This window comes from Typha angustifolia, chromosome 8 (genome assembly GCF_048772165.1).
Source record: "Typha angustifolia cultivar Huaian chromosome 8, ASM4877216v1, whole genome shotgun sequence".
NCBI lineage: Eukaryota > Viridiplantae > Streptophyta > Magnoliopsida > Poales > Typhaceae > Typha > Typha angustifolia.
In genome coordinates this window covers 17,390,176-17,407,388 of record NC_133246.1, presented here as the reverse complement: position 1 = coordinate 17,407,388, position 17,213 = coordinate 17,390,176, and the positions used below count along the sequence as shown (strand labels likewise).

Here is a 17,213-nt window from a genome sequence, read left to right as displayed (position 1 = left end):
TGTTAAACTATTAGGTGAAAGTAAAGAATTGAATTCTCCTTCAAAAGGTTGAAGGAGAAGGATATAGAGGGAGCTGATTTTTATTTTATTTTATTAAAATAAAGGGGCTGATGTGGAAAAGTTTGAATGAGGAATTAAATATAATAAAATTAGAGAGCATAAATAATAAAGAGGTCATAAAATTCAATAGTCAAGGAGAAATATTAAAAAACAAAAAAGGTCTCATATGATTTTTTATTTATTATTCATACTCCTCCAAAAATAATATTTCGAGAAGTAATTTCAAGGACATCCATGCAAAAAATAAAATAAAAAATAAAAAATAATTACGCAAAGATAAGATTCAGAAAGATACACATATAAATAAGAATATTTAGAGGGATATATATGTTAAAAAAACCCAACAAAAGATCAGATTCCCAAATCACACACACAAAGAAAAAAAGTGGGAGTGGACATATCATCGAGGTATCAGCTTGTGTGAGAGGGGCTTGCACGGATCCAAAATCCAGAGTGAACGTATCATTAGAACAGTCTACGAAATACGGTAGCACCGATTAATTCGTACATACTACCAAGTGAGAGAGCACGGGGCGAGGAAAAATAAGGGGTGGAAATAGCAGCAACTAGCGTTGTGGGCCGATACACCGCCTTAGCCCTCCTTATATTTGTAATCGCAAGCTAAAGGCAACGAAAGACTATTTACTCCTCGAAACCAAGGAGTTAGAAATGGCTGTCGCGATTCTTCTCCACCATTATTAGATTTCGCCGAGCCCTAGAAAAGAGGAGAAGGGAATCGAATAAGAAGCCTTAGGGGGCTCGATTGCATCCCCTTGCGCGATTCCCTCGTGATTTGTAGATTCTTCCTCTTCTTGATCGCAAGGCTGGGGCGGGGGAGCTCTCGATCGGGGCACTGGAGTTGCGCGGTTTGGCTTCGGCTCATGGCTGGGATGGAGGTCGATTTGCTGTCGGATGAGGGCGCTGTGTTCTCTCCCAACGACCACATCGTGCAGGCACGGGTTTCTATTTTGGGGTTTTTTTCTCGATGGCTTATGGTTTAATCCTGCAGTTGTCTGGTTGAATTATGTCGATATGTCAGACGGGGTTAAACCGATCGGTACTTCGTTCCGGTTTATTATTGATGATGGTGATTTGGATGATGTACTCTATCTTTCGTTGTCAATTTGATTATCTTTTGGGAAAATAGGGAAAACCGTAGTAGATTGGATTGCTTTCGTGTTTCTTGCGGGTAGGGACTGAGTTAACCTGCACAAGTAATATGTTCCAGCAATCTAAGCTACTGATGCAGGATGGTGGATCTTCAAGGGCAGGGAGATGTTACACGTCCGGTTTTTGTTTTAAAACTGCTCAATTAATTGTTGTGAATTTATGTTTCATGAACACATAACGAACTTGATATCCTGTTCGCGGAACTGAACTGCATGTACTGGTTCTGACTAATGGAAAGTCACCGAGCACAACCTTGTCTGTAGCTCTTTTTCTTGAAAATTCTAAGATTCTTTGGGGTGCATGTTTGTCTTCATGATTGGCGTGTCACAGTTTAAAGTTCGTTAATTTGCACTCACACAAGTTACTAGTCTTTGATTATAGATTCATTCTTTTCATGAATGCAAATTTTAAGCACCTAACGAGGAAGGATCTTGGTTTTCACTCATGTAGTCATTCTTCTTCCATTATTGGACATTCATATTTAAGTGGTGCCTGATTAACTCTCTCTCTCTCTTTTCCTTTTATTTCATTCTTTCTTCTTGTTCCAGAAACTCGTTCAGCATGGTGTCCCCCAGGAGCTACTCTCACAGTTTCAGCCAGGTCTAGTTCATTTTGCAAAAGAAAACAAGTCAAAGATACCTGAGATGGCCTCTTGCATCATAATGGCTGCAGCTGACATATTAGAGGCTCGGAGGTTGTCTAAGAAGGAGTCTGGAGGTGGCCTCAGTCGTCCTCTTGTTAAAGATGTATATGGTGTGAGCTTGCTGTGGTTACAATGGTTGATGTTTGAGGGGGACCCACAAGCAGTGCTGAAGGACTTGGCGCAAAAATCAGTTGGTCAACGTGGTGTATGTGGCTCTGTTTGGGGACAAAATGACTTGGCATACCGTTGCCGAACTTGTGAACTTGACCCAACTTGTGCTATATGCGTTCCATGTTTTCAGAATGGAGACCATAAGGATCATGATTATTCAATTATGTACACTGGTGGTGGTTGCTGTGACTGTGGAGATGTCACTGCCTGGAAGCGCAAGGGATTCTGTTCGAAGCATAAGGGAGCTGAACAAATCCAACCTCTCCCAGGGGAGTTGGCAAATTCTGTTGGACCTGTATTAGATGCTCTTCTTAGGTACTGGAAGGACAAGGTCTGTTTAGCAGAAGTTCCTCCACATAGTAGGGGCGACCGTACAGATCTATCTGCACAGATTGGAAATGAGCTAACTACTGCAACTGTTGGAATGTTGCTTGAATTCTGCAAATATAGTGAAAGTTTGCTTAGTTTCATATCTAAAAGGATGTATGAATGTGGTGATCTACTAGATGTCCTCATGAGGACCGAAAGGTTCTTGGACAAAAAAGTTGTGAAGAAGCTGCATGAGCTTCTTTTGAAGCTCCTTGGAGAACCACTATTTAAGTATGAATTTGCTAAAGCTTTCACAAGATATTATCCAATCACCGTACATGAACTAATAGAAAAGGGTAGTGATACAATGATGGAGAACTATCCATTGCTGACAACCTTCTCCGTGCAAATATTCACTGTACCAACTTTGACTTCAAGGATCGTGCATGAGGTGAATCTTTTGGCTGTACTTATTGGGTGCTTGAGGGACATATTCCTTTCTTGTGTTGAGGATGCTGGTCATTTACAGGTAACTTGCTGGTTTTCCCTTTTCTCTGATATTAGTCCAACATTTTCTCATTAACTTGTATTTCCTTGTTATGAAAGTTCACTGTGCTCCAGCTTAAGTATTGCTACTTAGAAATGGTCCCATTACCCGTCTATACTGAATTGGTATTTTCCTTGTTATAAGAAAGAATCTACTTTTATGAAAAATATAGAATGAGGCCAGTACTAATTAAAAACTGCTAATAAGATAGGGATGCAGTTTTCCAACTACTGAACCAGCCAACTCAGTCTATCCTCCTTCCGTTTTTTGATGGTAAATTAATTGTTTGCAGGCAAATAAGTGGGCAAATTTATATGAAACAACAATACGTTTGGTGGAAGATATTCGTTATGTTTTGAGCCATGAAGAGGTGGCAAAATACATAGCGCACGAGAGGACTGATATATCAAGGTCATGGTTGAAGCTTTTACGTATTGTGCAAGGCATGGACACTCAAAAAAGAGTAACAGGTCTTCATGCAGAAGATGAAAATGAAAATCTTCATGGACCTTTTGTATTAGGGCAGTATCTAGGGAATGTCCACAATCTTTTGGTGCAAGGAGCATTTTCTGCTGTTGAATCCAAAGAACTGATGGTTGACACTCTTTGCACCTCAGCTGCATATTTAGAAGATAATGATAATCAACGCCGTGCCAAAGTTGGAAGGTTTTCAAAAGAATGCTTTTCAGGCAATGTAAGCAATAGAGACAAGGTCAGAAGTTCTGAAGGGAGAGATATCTCAGCAGTTCCATATCCTGCCCTGTGGTTGATTTTTGAGTGTCTGAAAGCCATCGAGTGTTGGTTGGTACCTGATGTGGTACTCCGAAGTGAACCATCTTCTTTTGAGGCTAGCAGCAGCAGCTGTCATAATCTTTTGCACTTGAGAAAGAAACTCTTCAGGATCAAAGAGGGGACAAATTGTTCAAAGGCTTACAGGGCAGACATGGATCTTGACCAAGACTTGAACATTAGTAATCGAACTGGAGTGCCCGGTTATCCTTTTGAAGGGTGTATTAGTAGTTTGCTGACCGACAAAGGAAAGATGCTATTTCAGAATGGTAATTTATTAGTTGGCGATATGTGTTCCGAAGATTCCCTAAAGTGTCATTCATCAGATGACAATCTCATGGATGTTGATCCTAGAGAAGAAGCGGAAGGACTTAGTACACTGAATATGGCCGATTGGCCTGAAATTGTTTTTGATGTCAGTTCACAAGAAATATCATTTCATATCCCTTTGCATCGTTTGCTTTCGTTGTTGTTGCGGAAGGCTATGAAGACATGTTATGATGAAGCTGAGAATTTGGAGAAGCCAAAGAGCATCTCTACACTTTCTTCGGCAGTGCATCATGACTTCTTTTGCCAAGTTTTAGGAAGCTTTCAACCATCTGGTTTTTCTGCCTCTCTGATGGAGCATCCATTACGACTCAGGGTGTTTTGTGCTCAAGTGCGGGCTGGAATGTGGCGCAAGAATGGTGATGCAGCGATATTAAGTTCCGAATGGTATCGTTCTGTACAATGGTAAGTCTGCAATTATACCATCTTCTTTAGATTAGGTCATTGGTGTTGGTCTGATCCTTCATTTCTCCTTTTTTTTTTAATAGGTTTGAACAAGGTCTAGAATCAGATCTTTTTCTGTTGCAATGCTGTGCTGCATTAGCTCCCCCAGAATTGTTTGTCAAGACGATTCAAGAACGATTTGGCTTATCAAATTATACTTCCTTGAGTCTTGTGGAACACAATGAGTAAGCTCTTCATCCTTCCCGTCTCCCCCCTTAGCAGCACTTATGCCACTTTGACGTAAGACATGTCAGACAAATGAAGATTGTTCTCCCTTTCCAACTGTTTTATAATCTACATTTTTTTTTAACATTTCATGGGATTTATTTCTGGGAAATTCCTTCTAAAGTTTTGTAGAGCATTTCTTTACGAATATTCTATTATGTTAAGGATACATTATTTGCAGGTATGAGCCAGTTCTGGTGCAGGAAATGCTCACTCTTATAATACAAATAGTTAAAGAACGAAGGTTTTGTGGACTTTCCTCAGTTGATAATTTGAGAAGGGAGTTGGTCTACAAGCTGTCTGTTGGAGATGCAACTCGTAGTCAACTTGTAAAATCTCTTCCTCGCGACCTTTCAAAGAGTAATCAACTTCAAAATGTTTTGGATATGGTTGCAGTATATTCAAATCCATCTGGAATGAAGCAGGTTCTGCAATAATATAATTTTGTATAATTTGTTCTTTTGTTTTTAATCATATGAAGAAACTGATAACAAAATGGATTCCAGGCAAAATATTCTCTTCGAGAATCTTATTGGAAAGAGTTGGACCTGTATCACCCTCGCTGGAACTCCAGAGATCTACAAGTTGCGGAAGAGAGATACTTCCGCTTCTGCAAAGCTTCTGCCCTTAATGTTCAGTTACCTCGATGGACCAACGTCTTTGATCCATTAAGCAATATTTCTAAAATTGCTACTTCAAAAGGTGTCCTCAACATTGTTTGTGCGGTTTTGTTTTATGCTGTTTATGGTGATACATCATCAGCTTCCCTAGCTCCTGATGGAGTTCTTATAACAGCACTGCACTTAGTTTCATTGGCATTAGATATCTGTGACTCTAAAAGTCAGATGCGCATGGATCAATATGCTACTGATGTGCTGCAATATGACAATGAATCATGTGAGGTGCCGTCTCATTATGCCAAAGATTTCTTTCCAATACTAACTTATGCAAGTGGAGAATTTATTGCCGGGTCTGATATAGGGCAGAACCAAAACATGTTATCATTGCTTGTTTTGTTAATGCACAAGTACAAGGAAGAGAATGATAGCAACTGCTCTGTATCAAGATATTGCAACATCTCCACCTTGATTGAGGCTTTGCTGAAGAAGTTTGCTATGCTGAGCAATGAGTGTATGGTCACACTTAAACAAATGGTGCCTGCTCTTGTCTCTTCCATGCCAGAGCCCAGTAGTGCTGTACGTAATTCAGCCTCAACTTCTAATTCTGCAGAGAGGAAGGCAAAAGCACGTGAGCGTCAGGCTGCAATAATGGTAATAGCAGATTCCATGGTATCTTATTGAAATGACTGTCCCACAGGATTTTGTTTATGGTCATATAAATTAGTTTTGTATAACCCTTCTGATATTTCGTTGCTGCATAAATTTCACAGTCAGTTTCTGTACTGCCATCAGTCGTGTGGGTCCTAATTTGTTAGGTAATTTTAATGAGATCAAGTTCATTTCAGGATGTTGTCGTCGATGTTTAACTGTTTTGATAGCCTAGCAATATATATGGCATTGAGTTACAGTCATTGGCCTGTGAGTATGGTTTTTTTTTTTTTTGGGTAGGCCTCTATTAATGAATTTGAATATTGATAATTGAAGATTCATAACTTCCAAGGATCAATATTTGAAACTTATTTGTATTTATCTACCTTTCAATGTGTTATACAATCCTCATGAACGTGTGAGCTCACTTCATGATGTAGTGACTAGAGTAGGTCAGTGGAACACTCCTTAAAACCCTTTTCTCGAAGGATATCCTGATACATGAGCCTCCACGGATGCAAAATTTGTGAAGGAAATATTTTAATAACTTTATAGTCACAGGACGTGATATTATTCTTTAGATAACATTATCTTGTTATGCTGTCTGTCATAGGAAGCCCTGCATGCCCAAAGTATGAAGCAAGGCCATGATAGGTGACCCTGATTTAACCTTATATACTGACATGTGAGCTCACTTCATGATTTAGTGAGTCCTTTTTTTTTGAAGAATCTTTTTGCTATTTTCGTTTTATTATGCTGAATTCTTTCTCTTGTTCTTTCTGGAAGCTTGTCCTGTTTTGTGTTTATTGTGCTTAATAAAATGATTTTGCCATTTTACCATTTTCCTTTTTTTGGTGCTTAGAATCTAAAAGCAAGGTGTATTCTTTTTCAAGTTTAACTTCTCACCCTCTTGCTGCTATATCCCAGGAGAAAATGAGAGCTGAACAGTCAAAATTTATAGCCAGTCTTGAGTCTTTAGGTAAAGAAGGATCTGATATTCCAACATCTGAGAAGGAAATATCCAACTTAGACATTGATGTCCAGGAAGATTCTATACCAGTTTGCTCTCTTTGTCGAGATTCAGATTCCCGAAGTCCTTTGTGTTATTTGATTCTTCTTCAGGTAAGTCTATCATCACCATCAATTTCTGAATTTTGGTTCAGATTTTTTATATTGATGTTGGCTTATATTCACATTTTCACTTGACCGTTATTAAATCTTGATTGTGCTGATGAAGAAACCCTGATCAGCACTACTACTACTTTTAGCTTTCCATGTAGGCTTAAATGTCTGTTAGTTAGTTTCTCTTTCATTGGATCAGTAAATTTTATTATCTTTAATTATTATATAAACCAGAAATCTCGGCTTGTGAGTTTTGTTGAGAGAGGACCTCCATCGTGGGAAGATGGTGGGAAGTCAGATAAGGGATTTGGTTCAGCCATAAAAGAAGACGTACTTAATCCTTTTGCTGCTGACTCAAGCAGTTCAATGGAGTTGCAGTCTGGGCAGGACACAGGCACGGAATTCTCTATTGACACAGAGCCTGCAGAAGTTGATGCATTTCTGGACTTCTTGAATGAACGTCTTCCCAATATTAGAAACATCCAACTACCTAGTGTATATTCTAATGCTAACACAATTTCTAACCTGTCTCTTGAGATGATGGAGGATGAAATTTATCAATCTGTTGTGAGAGAGTTAAATAATTCTGAATCCCGTTCAGACTTCCCAGATGGTGACAAGCCTTCAACTTCTAATACTGCAGTTGGTTCAAAGAAAACTAGAAATACAAAGTGTTCTGTGCTTGGAGCATATGTTGCTTGTCTTTCAAGAGACATTTCGAAACGCCATTCTTCTGTTTATGGTCTTCAGCATTTTACGGATGTATCATCAAAGCCTTCTGCATCAACAAGAAAATGTAATGGATTTGGTCCTAATGACTGTGATGGAATTCATATTTCGACGTGTGGACATGCTGTACATCAAGACTGTCATGATCGCTATTTGTTATCCTTAAAACAAAGGTATGATATGCAAGTTGCTTTTCCACCATACCTTCAGAATAAATTGTAATGATTAACGAGTAATTAAATTCTAGCTGATTATTTTGATGTTCTTAACTTAGTACCTGAGAAATTCTCGTCACCATAGCATCATACTGTCTTTGTGCCAGATCCTATGTAAACATGTATTTAAATGAATCTGTCCAATTGCGTTATATTTTGTTGTTTCATGAATCATCTAGTTCACTTACATTTCTTTTTACCTTGCAAGGGATCTATCAAACAATTTATATTTTTGAGATTGTGGCTTTGAAAAAATACCTCACTACCTCATTTTATTAACCGTGCTTTTTCTTTCTTTGATCTCTTCCCTGAACCTCATTTTTCATTAGGACTGGTTGTTTCATCTTGCTGCACTCAATTGCTCAAGCTACCTGCCTCTAATCATTTGATAAAATGTTTCCTGCACCTAACTGATCTAATATATATAGCAGCATCACATTATTTTGTGCTGCTTCAATTGGTTGGGTTATGTTTCAGATGTTTAATCTGAAACTGAATTCGTTCGTACCACCAAGAATCAATGTAATTATTTTAGGTTATCTTATGGCACCCCAGATGGCTGGAGTTATCTGTTTTTCTCAGGGTATTCTGCATATTACTTACTGTTTCTGTGTGCAACACTAAATATATTAAGATAGAATTTATTTTTGACTGGAAAGTCAAAACTAAGAAGTAAAACTATTTCCTGCAAAGAATTAAATCAGCTATCCTAGTGTGTAAATAAAGATGGTCATATTTTTCTACATCAACCTTTGGAACTTGCTTACAACGTGAATTTAATGAAATATGTGCATAGGTGACACCTCCAGCAGGTTTATTTACGCTTACCTATCAGTCACTCTTTTTCATTTTTCATGACAATCTCTGATATTCTATCAGAGCCAAGTTGTTGGGACTAGAGAATTGCTATTTTTTTTGTCCTTTTTATATCTCTAATGATATGCACTTTCAGAAACATCAGGAGACTTGGTTTTGAAGGAGGACACATCATCGACCCGGATCTGGTAATGTCCTTCACATGCTATTATTTTTGTGAACTTTCATTGACTGAAGCAGTTTTAATTCTCTCTCTCCTCTTTCTCTTCTCTCTAGGGGGAGTTACTTTGTCCTGTATGCCGCAGATTTGCAAATTCTATCCTTCCCGCATCGTCTAACTTTTCTAATAAATCTTGGAATAAACCAATGTTCTCGAGTGATAATTCTGCTCGAGTTATAGCCTCTTCATCTTCATCAGGCAGCATTTTACACATTCCACTTGCATTGTCTCTTCTGGACAGTGCAGCAAAAATGGTTGGACAGGAAAGGATTTTAAAACTCTTCTCTGGGAAGCTGAATGAAACCGTAGAGGCAGCTCTGGATCCTTCCCTCAGGAAATTGTCTATGCTGTATTATCCTCAAAGTTATGGGAGCCTTTCAGCATCTGAAAGGCTCAGCCATTCTCTACTTCTTTGGGACACTCTTAGGTACTCTCTTATATCTACAGAAATCGCTGCTCGTGGGAGGATGAAAACATCTTCAACCAGTTCGAAATCTTACCTAGAATCTTTATATGGTGAACTTAATTCTCCAAGTGGATTCATATTGTCACTTCTGCTTCGTGTTGCTCAATCTGCACGCAATTCAAATCGCCTAGAGGTCCTTCTGAGGTTCAGAGGCATTCAACTTCTGACAGGGTCTATTTGCTCTGGAATTTCTGGGGACTGTGATCTTTCAAACACAACTAAGCGGCGAGGTACACCCTAGCAGACTTTGACTCTTACATTGGTTCCAAGTTTGTTCAGATATCAATCATACATATTCACATCATCATATGAATACCATCAATAGATGCAGGTAATAGCTAGCATAAACGTAACAAGCAATGTCTTTGATGGGGATTTTGGTCTTGGCAAGCTTTATTTTCTTTTCTGCTTATCATGATTATGGAAAGCAATATCATTCAGGAGAATGATCAGCTTCCTCCTGGTCATGTACGATTGACCGCACCTTTTCCTAAGTTGTCTTTTCTAATTTTGATGCTTATGATAATTGCCTCAGATAATGTGATTGGATTCTTATTGTATAATGATTAATGAAGACTGGTTATATTGAATAAAGGATTATCATGCCACAAGGCATGCCCCATCACCTAGGAATGCCTCTACGAGTTCTTTTGCCAGTGGCACTTTGCCATGTGCCAACATGGTGACAACATGCATGTGCTGGTCCACATGGCAATCCATGTTTTGGATAATGGGTGTGACGTCACCTCCCTACTTTATTTTTTTCCTTGATCTTTTGGTAGTTGAAAGATGGATGTCCTATAAGCCTCAACATTTTAGGGTCCTATGGCCAAAACTTGGGTCCTTCTTAATGCTTATAACAAGCAATACTCTGAAATTGGGAACTTGAAAAGAATGAAATTATTACCATTAGTTTCCAACAAGAAACGTGAAATATTGCTTTAACAGTAGCAGCCTGACTTTCATTCGTGTTTCATGGTATTTCAGAAACTGTTAAGAAACTTGGAATGTACTTTTGGAGGTTGGATAAATACATATTTGTGAAAAGAGGATGAAGAGTTGACTGTTATTTGGAAGTGAGGACAAGGAATTTTGACCATTTTGAAGCTTGAAAGTTGAAACCAATGAGATTATGTAGTAATGAGCATAAACATAGAACAATTATTTGTATGGTCCTGATTAGGCATATTAAAAAATGCATGACAGTGTAATGTGCTATAAAGAAACCATAAAGGATATTTGATCAATATCTTATGTTTATAAAAATATCTTTTGCATATCTCCTTTTGGGATATAAATTATAATGTTACTAAACAGGCATAATCCTTTTTCTAGGTGCATGAATTAATAAATTTTAGGGTTATCATGCAATAAGTGGTTCGTGAGGTGATAACTTTTGGGTAGTATCTGATATTTTGCCAAATTTGTATGTCTAAAATTTACATGGATCTTATAGTAAACAAAAAGGATATATTTGATTAGGATTGTTTTTTTTTCCATGTATATATTGGTCTATGCACAATGTGGCACCCAAATGTCTTGCTCTAGTATCAATTCTGGTTTGGGTGGATTCCTTTTTGTACAATTGATTGCAGAAGGGAAATTTACACTTTGAGTGAGAATGGATTGTGATCATCAAATGTGAATTGTGATGTAAAGATGAATTAAAGATAAATTGTGGGGATGCTAGGTCAAGAAGCCAAATTCAGTAAAAATTGACAGTTTTAACTTTTTAAACTTGTATTTCGTATGCTCATAACCATACAAATAGTCTTCGGGGAAACCTATTCAGTATATGCTTAGTCACCAATATAATGGTGATATTTCCTTCAAACTTGTTGGTGCTCAATTAATGGATGTTTCTAGTTTTTCTCTTGTTCATTGCAGATGCTGCATGAAGGCATATAGTCTGTAGGGAAGCTCTCTTCTTCCTATGCAGATGAAATAAGGGGAAAAAAAAATAGAATGAAAAGATCCTAGAGGTAGTAAGTGTATTGTGCCTTTGAACTATGATCTGCTCTGAGAAAGAATCACACCTTTGTTTGTTTCTTGGATCCTGGAACTAGATAAATGTGGGGTTATTCTTGGCAAACCTACTTTGATGTCTTGATGAGAAAGTCAAAATTTTCAGTTATTTTCTGAGCACATATTTGTGCTAGTCAACTCTAGGAATCATTTGGCTTTTTATGCATCTATGAGAAGCTTGGAAAAAAAGAGCAAAGGGAAACTTAGACAATATATTTATGTACACTTCATCATCCTATGTGCATATAAATCCAGATATCTGCATTCTCATCTATCCATTTTGGTGCCAGGAAAGCTCTCATCCATCATTGAACATGCTAAAGAGGGAGATTTCTATCCTGACATTCAGTTTTGGAAGCAATCAGCTGATCCTATTCTTGCTCAGGACCCATTCACTTCACTCATGTGGGTTCTTTTCTGCCTTCCTCTGAAATTTTTGTCATCCAGTGATTCCTTAATTTCTATCGTGCATCTCTTCTACGGGGTTTGTGTTGTTCAGGTATTTGATCAGTACTTTTGTTCTACACATTTTTGATAGCTTTTCATTTTGCTTATCATGCATTCCGTTTTCCTTTGCGTTTGCAGGCATTGATTACATTCTATTGCCAAGATAGTTTTGAAATTTCAAGCTTTAGCAGTTACCCTCTTAGTGATGTTTGTAAGACTATGACGCAGTCTGAACCTGTTCGACAATATTTTCTCTCCAACCATATTGATTCCTTTTGCCATCCAAAAGATATGCTTCGTAGATTTACATTTCCTTATCTTCGGAGGTGTGCATTGCTGTGGAAGTTGCTAAGATCATCGACAGTTGCTCCATTATATGACAGATCCAATATGTGGGAAAGATCAATTCTCCGTGTGAACAATGGCATAGTAGGTGCATCCTCCAGCCTTGCAGTGGAGCTCAATGGAATACGGGAATTGGAGGACATGTTTCAGATTCAATCATTAGAACTAGTTCTTAAGGATGAAGTTTTGCATGATTTAACCTTGAAGTGGTGTCAACACTTCTGTGAGGAGTTTAGAGTCCGTAGACATAGAGCTGCTTTATTTCCCACTCCTGCTGTACCTTTCAAGCTGATGCAGTTACCTCCACTTTACCAGGATCTTCTGCAAAGGTTTAGCAGTAGTAATAATTTGTAATTATTTATTTCCTTTACACAACTTATGGTCATTAACGTGATGCATTTCTTTGCCATCAGGTATGTAAAGATGCGTTGCTCTGATTGCAACTCTGTCCCGGATGAACCTGCTTTGTGCTTGCTTTGTGGCAAGTTATGTTCACCGAGCTGGAAGTCCTGCTGCAGGTTCACACAATACTCATGATTTTCATGTTCATATTCTTTTTAGTTTTTATCCATGACTTCTGTTAATTATGATATCTTTTATAATTGAGACGAATTCTCAAATTTGGTCACTCTACTTTTCCATTTTCTTTTAGGGCTAGTAAATGCCTGAATCATGCAGCTGTTTGTGGTGCTGGTATTGGTGTATTTCTGTTGGTTAGGGTATTGCTCATATCATCCATTGCTTTAAGTTTGGCTAACTTCCTATTTGACTTAGCTTCACCTTGTGCTGACTCTTTGACTTGATTCTCGCAGAAAACTACAATTTTACTGCAGAGATCTGCACGCCAGGCATCTTGGCCATCTCCCTACCTTGATGCATTTGGTGAAGAGGTATTGGATTACTATATCAGAATATTAGTCTATTGTAGAGCACATAAACCTCTAGAATTTAAACCCACATAAAGAAAAACCATAGTTCTTTTTGTGTGTAAGAAACTGCATGTCTGACCTTGAATGTTTTCTTTCAAAGTCATATCTCTTTAGGATAATTGTTCTCTTTTGTCCTGTTGTCCTTCCTCTTTATGTCCGCTTATTTAGGCATCCTAGTATAATTCGAAGTACAGCAAACAACTTATGCTCAGCATCTAGGGAAATTATAGTGTAAATTACATATTAGGGATGGTCGCTTTACTTTTTTTTAATTATAGGACAGTACCCTTTTGATGTGCATTGATGTACCAGTGCCCTATTGTAATGTATCAGAAGAATATTGTGGTATTTACCTGTGCTGCCTTATGCCCTCTTGCCAACCTCTACTGGTCAAATATATTCCCATGCTAATTGACACGGACATCTAGAGTGCAGTGATAGAGTGCATTGATGTACCAGTGCCCTATTGTAATGTATCAGAAGAATATTGTGATATTAACCTGTGCTGCCTTATGCCCTCTTGCCAACCTCTACTGGTCATATATATTCCCATGCTAATTGACACGGACATCTAGAGTGCAGTGATAGATAAATCCATGATTTGGTTACTAAGCTATTCTAGCTTTTGCAACGGTTATCTAGTTTTCAAATAGGATTTGGAAGTTGGAAAAGGAGTATAAAGTATCCAAGTAATAGAGAAGCTAACACACGTGTGTGGACAACAGGGAATCCAATGTAGGACAGTGATTCAGTATAATGCAGTTGTGGACCTGAGGGGTGAACAGAGGTAGAGTTCAATCAATTTATTTGCCTATCTAGTTCGAGGATAATTGCACTATAAAAGCTTTAAGGTTCTAATTTCTATACATAAATTTTTACTACTAGTTCCTGTTATTCACGTACAGATAAGTTCTTATGTTTAGCTTAAGTATAAGAATTCTGATGCGAGGATGCAAGCAAATCTCAGGACAAAAACAATAATCAGGTCGAGTGCAAGCAGTAATTTTAGCATTTGTAATCTAGAAGCCTAGAATAGCTGGAGACAAGAATTACTAGGACAAGCACTAAGAAAAAGGAAGAGTATAGGAGACTGCTGAGAAGGGGAAGGACAAAGACCAGATAGGCCCTTCTCTTAATTGATTAGATTCATAGTGAGTAGTGACCTAGATTCCTAAACAACTTGCAACACTAATATTATCATAGAATACTATGTGGAGTCCAACAACATAAATGACATGCCTCTCTCTCTGCAAGCAGCTGCTCTGATCAATTATTAGTTTGTATTGGCAATTACCATCCTAGTTTGTTTATTTGCAACCTTTGTAGTAGAGCTATTCTGTACATTGACGAGTGGAAGCATTTACAATATTTTCCACCAATGCTCATAATAGTTCTGCATGTACGATTTTTGTGGGTGCAGGATCACGAGATGTGCAGGGGAAAGCCTTTGTATCTGAGTGAGGAGCGGTATGCAGCTCTTACATATTTGGTGAGAAGATTTTCTTCTTGTGGTTTGTCATTGAAATGATTGCCATGGACGGTTAACAATATTTTAAAACATTTAAAATTAAGTACTTTTTTTGCTTTGAATCTTGTCTATTTTTATTTCTTAAAAATATCGGCCTTTCTTATTTATCTTTATACTTACTGTTGTGGTACGTCATTTATAATAGGTGGCATCTCATAGTCTTGATCGGACGTCTGAAGTGCTTCGCCAAACAACTATTGGTCTTTATGGTTCTGATTAGGGAATTCCTATGGGGAAACTACCTGCTAGGGCCAAAACCACAGTAAGTTCTTGGCTTTTAGTGTTGGATGCATCTTTTTGCTTCCTGTAGTAGGATACTTTGTTTGAAAATTGAGAAATAATTGATAACTTCTACGTAGGTTTCATATTTTCATGGAGATTTCAGATGTCTAACCAACCACCAGTCTCCACCATTTTGGCATCAAAGATGGGTATCAATTTTTACTGTGGTTGGAGGGAAATGCAACATAAACAGGTTGTATGCTTGCTTTCTCAAATTGCGATAGTTTGATAATATGAATATGCAATGTTATTTCCTCGTCAGTGTATTGTGCCCTAGCTAACATGAGACTGAAAGGCTTACCAGTTACACTCCATAGCCACTCTCTAGCCCTCAATTTTGCACACCATGGAATCACCTGTCTTTTGTTAGGACGTAATCCTCCATGTTATATAAATCTAGTAGTTTGCTCTCTTTTCCAAGTTGCACAAACTTCTCTATCTTAACTTATGGTCATGTTTTATGTCTTTCTTTTCTCGCCATTCTGCTACAAAATATAATATTAGCAACAACCTTTTGTTTACTAATATGCAATTTTAAAATCTGTTCTTCAATCTTGCAGGACCTCAACTTAAATTCTGCACATCTGTACAGTGCCCCTTGACGACTCCTGTTAGCACTAGAATGGCACATACTTCTTTCATATGTACAGCCAGCGTAAGGTTTTCCTTTGCATATACATCCAGTGAAAAGTGGAAGCCCATCCAAAACACCTGTATGGAATAAAAGAATTGGCAAGATAGCTGGTTTGAATCTGTAAATTTGCATAGGTTGTTTATTTTAGCATGTACAGTTCATTACAGGGAAAGTTAAAACATTTCATTTTTGTGAAAGCTCAAAGGTTGGCAATTTTGGGTTCTTTGTTTAACTTATATTTTCTACTGCTTACGTTTAATAATTACAGTGCTTTTTTCTAAATGCCACCGTGAGCATCACGTCCGAGAATTGCAATTTGATGTGTCTTTTTTCAAATAACCGCCTACTTTTTTGGTATTATTGCGAAAGACCTCCTCTTATTTGTACATTTGTAAATCTTATGACTATATTCGCAAAAAATTATCAAAGATAAGGATTATTTTGCAAGTCGAGAGAAAAATAGGATTTTCTTTTTACCCCCCCCCCCCAAAACAAAGAATATACTTAGGAACATTTCTACGAGCTAACAAAATTTATATAAAATATTGCTACACCACAAAACAAAAAGACTACTATATGCCTCGCGAAATGGTTAAAGTCCAACATTAATGGGCGTAACGACATGCGTAAGCCCAATACTAGTGCGTTTAAGGCCACCACTATAGCCTAGTATTAGTCAATTGACAGGTTTTGGAGTAGATGCTTGATGTCATTAATGGTGGTGGGCCCACAAAATTTGTTCTTTCCTATAGGCATTGATATGTGAGTTGATGTCGGTGAATGACTACTTGGATGGATGTCCCTTGATGCGAATCAACGAACACCAAGATATCCTTACCCGAATCTATAACCAGCGCTGATGAAATTCTTGCAACATTTGAGACCCTGGTAGAGAAGCCGAAATAAACGTGCGGTTTGAGCTTGCCCTCAGTAGAGCTCGGTTCAATAAAATTTTATTAAACTCGGCTCGAAAATGAGTTGAGTCAAATTTGATCTTCAAGATAGGCTCAAAAATATATTCAAACTAAGTTTGATTATAAGCTGGCTCGATCAAATAATCTAGATAAAGCTTAAAATAATTATAATATAATATAATATAGTATTGAGTAATCTTTCTTATTATATTATAGATCTACTTAAGTTGATTAATATGTACTATGATCTTATAGAGTTTAATTCTAAAATTTCATTTTATTAGTTTATATTTTAAAATTAAATTTTACTTTAAGCTTGATCTAAACCTAAATTAAGCTTAATTTAATTCGAGCCTAGTCAGCTCGAAATTTTACTTGAATTGATCAAAGCGGATAATTGCTTATTGATCGGTTCGTTTAAACTCGAGCATAAAATTAGCTCAAATTAAAATAATTTTAATTCAAACTTAGATCAAAAATATATACTTAAATTAATTTAAATTGAAGGCTCCATTACTCCCACAAAATTTGTTCTTTCCTATAGGCATTGCCACCATATTTTTTAACTAATATCTTTTGACTCTTTCA

The 17,213-nt window shown here is 37.4% G+C and overlaps 1 protein-coding gene across 2 annotated transcripts; it reads left to right on the top strand.

Moving 5' to 3' along the window:
* Positions 1 to 692: 692 nt before the first annotated feature.
* Positions 693 to 15,943, top strand: LOC140764700 (E3 ubiquitin-protein ligase PRT6). 2 transcript variants are annotated; one of them, XM_073103404.1, is made up of 19 exons: positions 693 to 1,013; positions 1,779 to 2,882; positions 3,193 to 4,421; positions 4,505 to 4,645; positions 4,867 to 5,110; positions 5,192 to 5,956; positions 6,881 to 7,075; positions 7,310 to 7,977; positions 8,981 to 9,023; positions 9,112 to 9,751; positions 11,837 to 12,045; positions 12,132 to 12,667; positions 12,752 to 12,856; positions 12,991 to 13,057; positions 13,151 to 13,228; positions 14,688 to 14,756; positions 14,941 to 15,057; positions 15,155 to 15,270; positions 15,638 to 15,943. In XM_073103404.1, exons 1-17 carry the CDS (start codon positions 942 to 944, stop codon positions 15,013 to 15,015), a joined length of 6,240 nt encoding a protein of 2,079 aa, XP_072959505.1. In that variant the 5' UTR covers positions 693 to 941; the 3' UTR covers positions 15,016 to 15,057; positions 15,155 to 15,270; positions 15,638 to 15,943. The 2 variants fall into 2 exon arrangements, with proteins under 2 accessions (XP_072959505.1, XP_072959504.1); XM_073103403.1 differs by having other exon boundaries at positions 8,972 to 9,023.
* The last annotated feature ends 1,270 nt before the right edge of the window (positions 15,944 to 17,213 follow it).

Coding starts and splice junctions, on each gene's coding strand:
- LOC140764700 (XM_073103403.1), top strand. CDS start 942: ATGGCTGGGATGGAGGTCGATTTGCTGTCGGATGAGGGCGCTGTGTTC. Junction 1,014..1,778: donor CCAACGACCACATCGTGCAG/GCACGGGTTTCT, acceptor TTCTTGTTCCAG/AAACTCGTTCAGCATGGTGT. Junction 2,883..3,192: donor AGGATGCTGGTCATTTACAG/GTAACTTGCTGG, acceptor AATTGTTTGCAG/GCAAATAAGTGGGCAAATTT.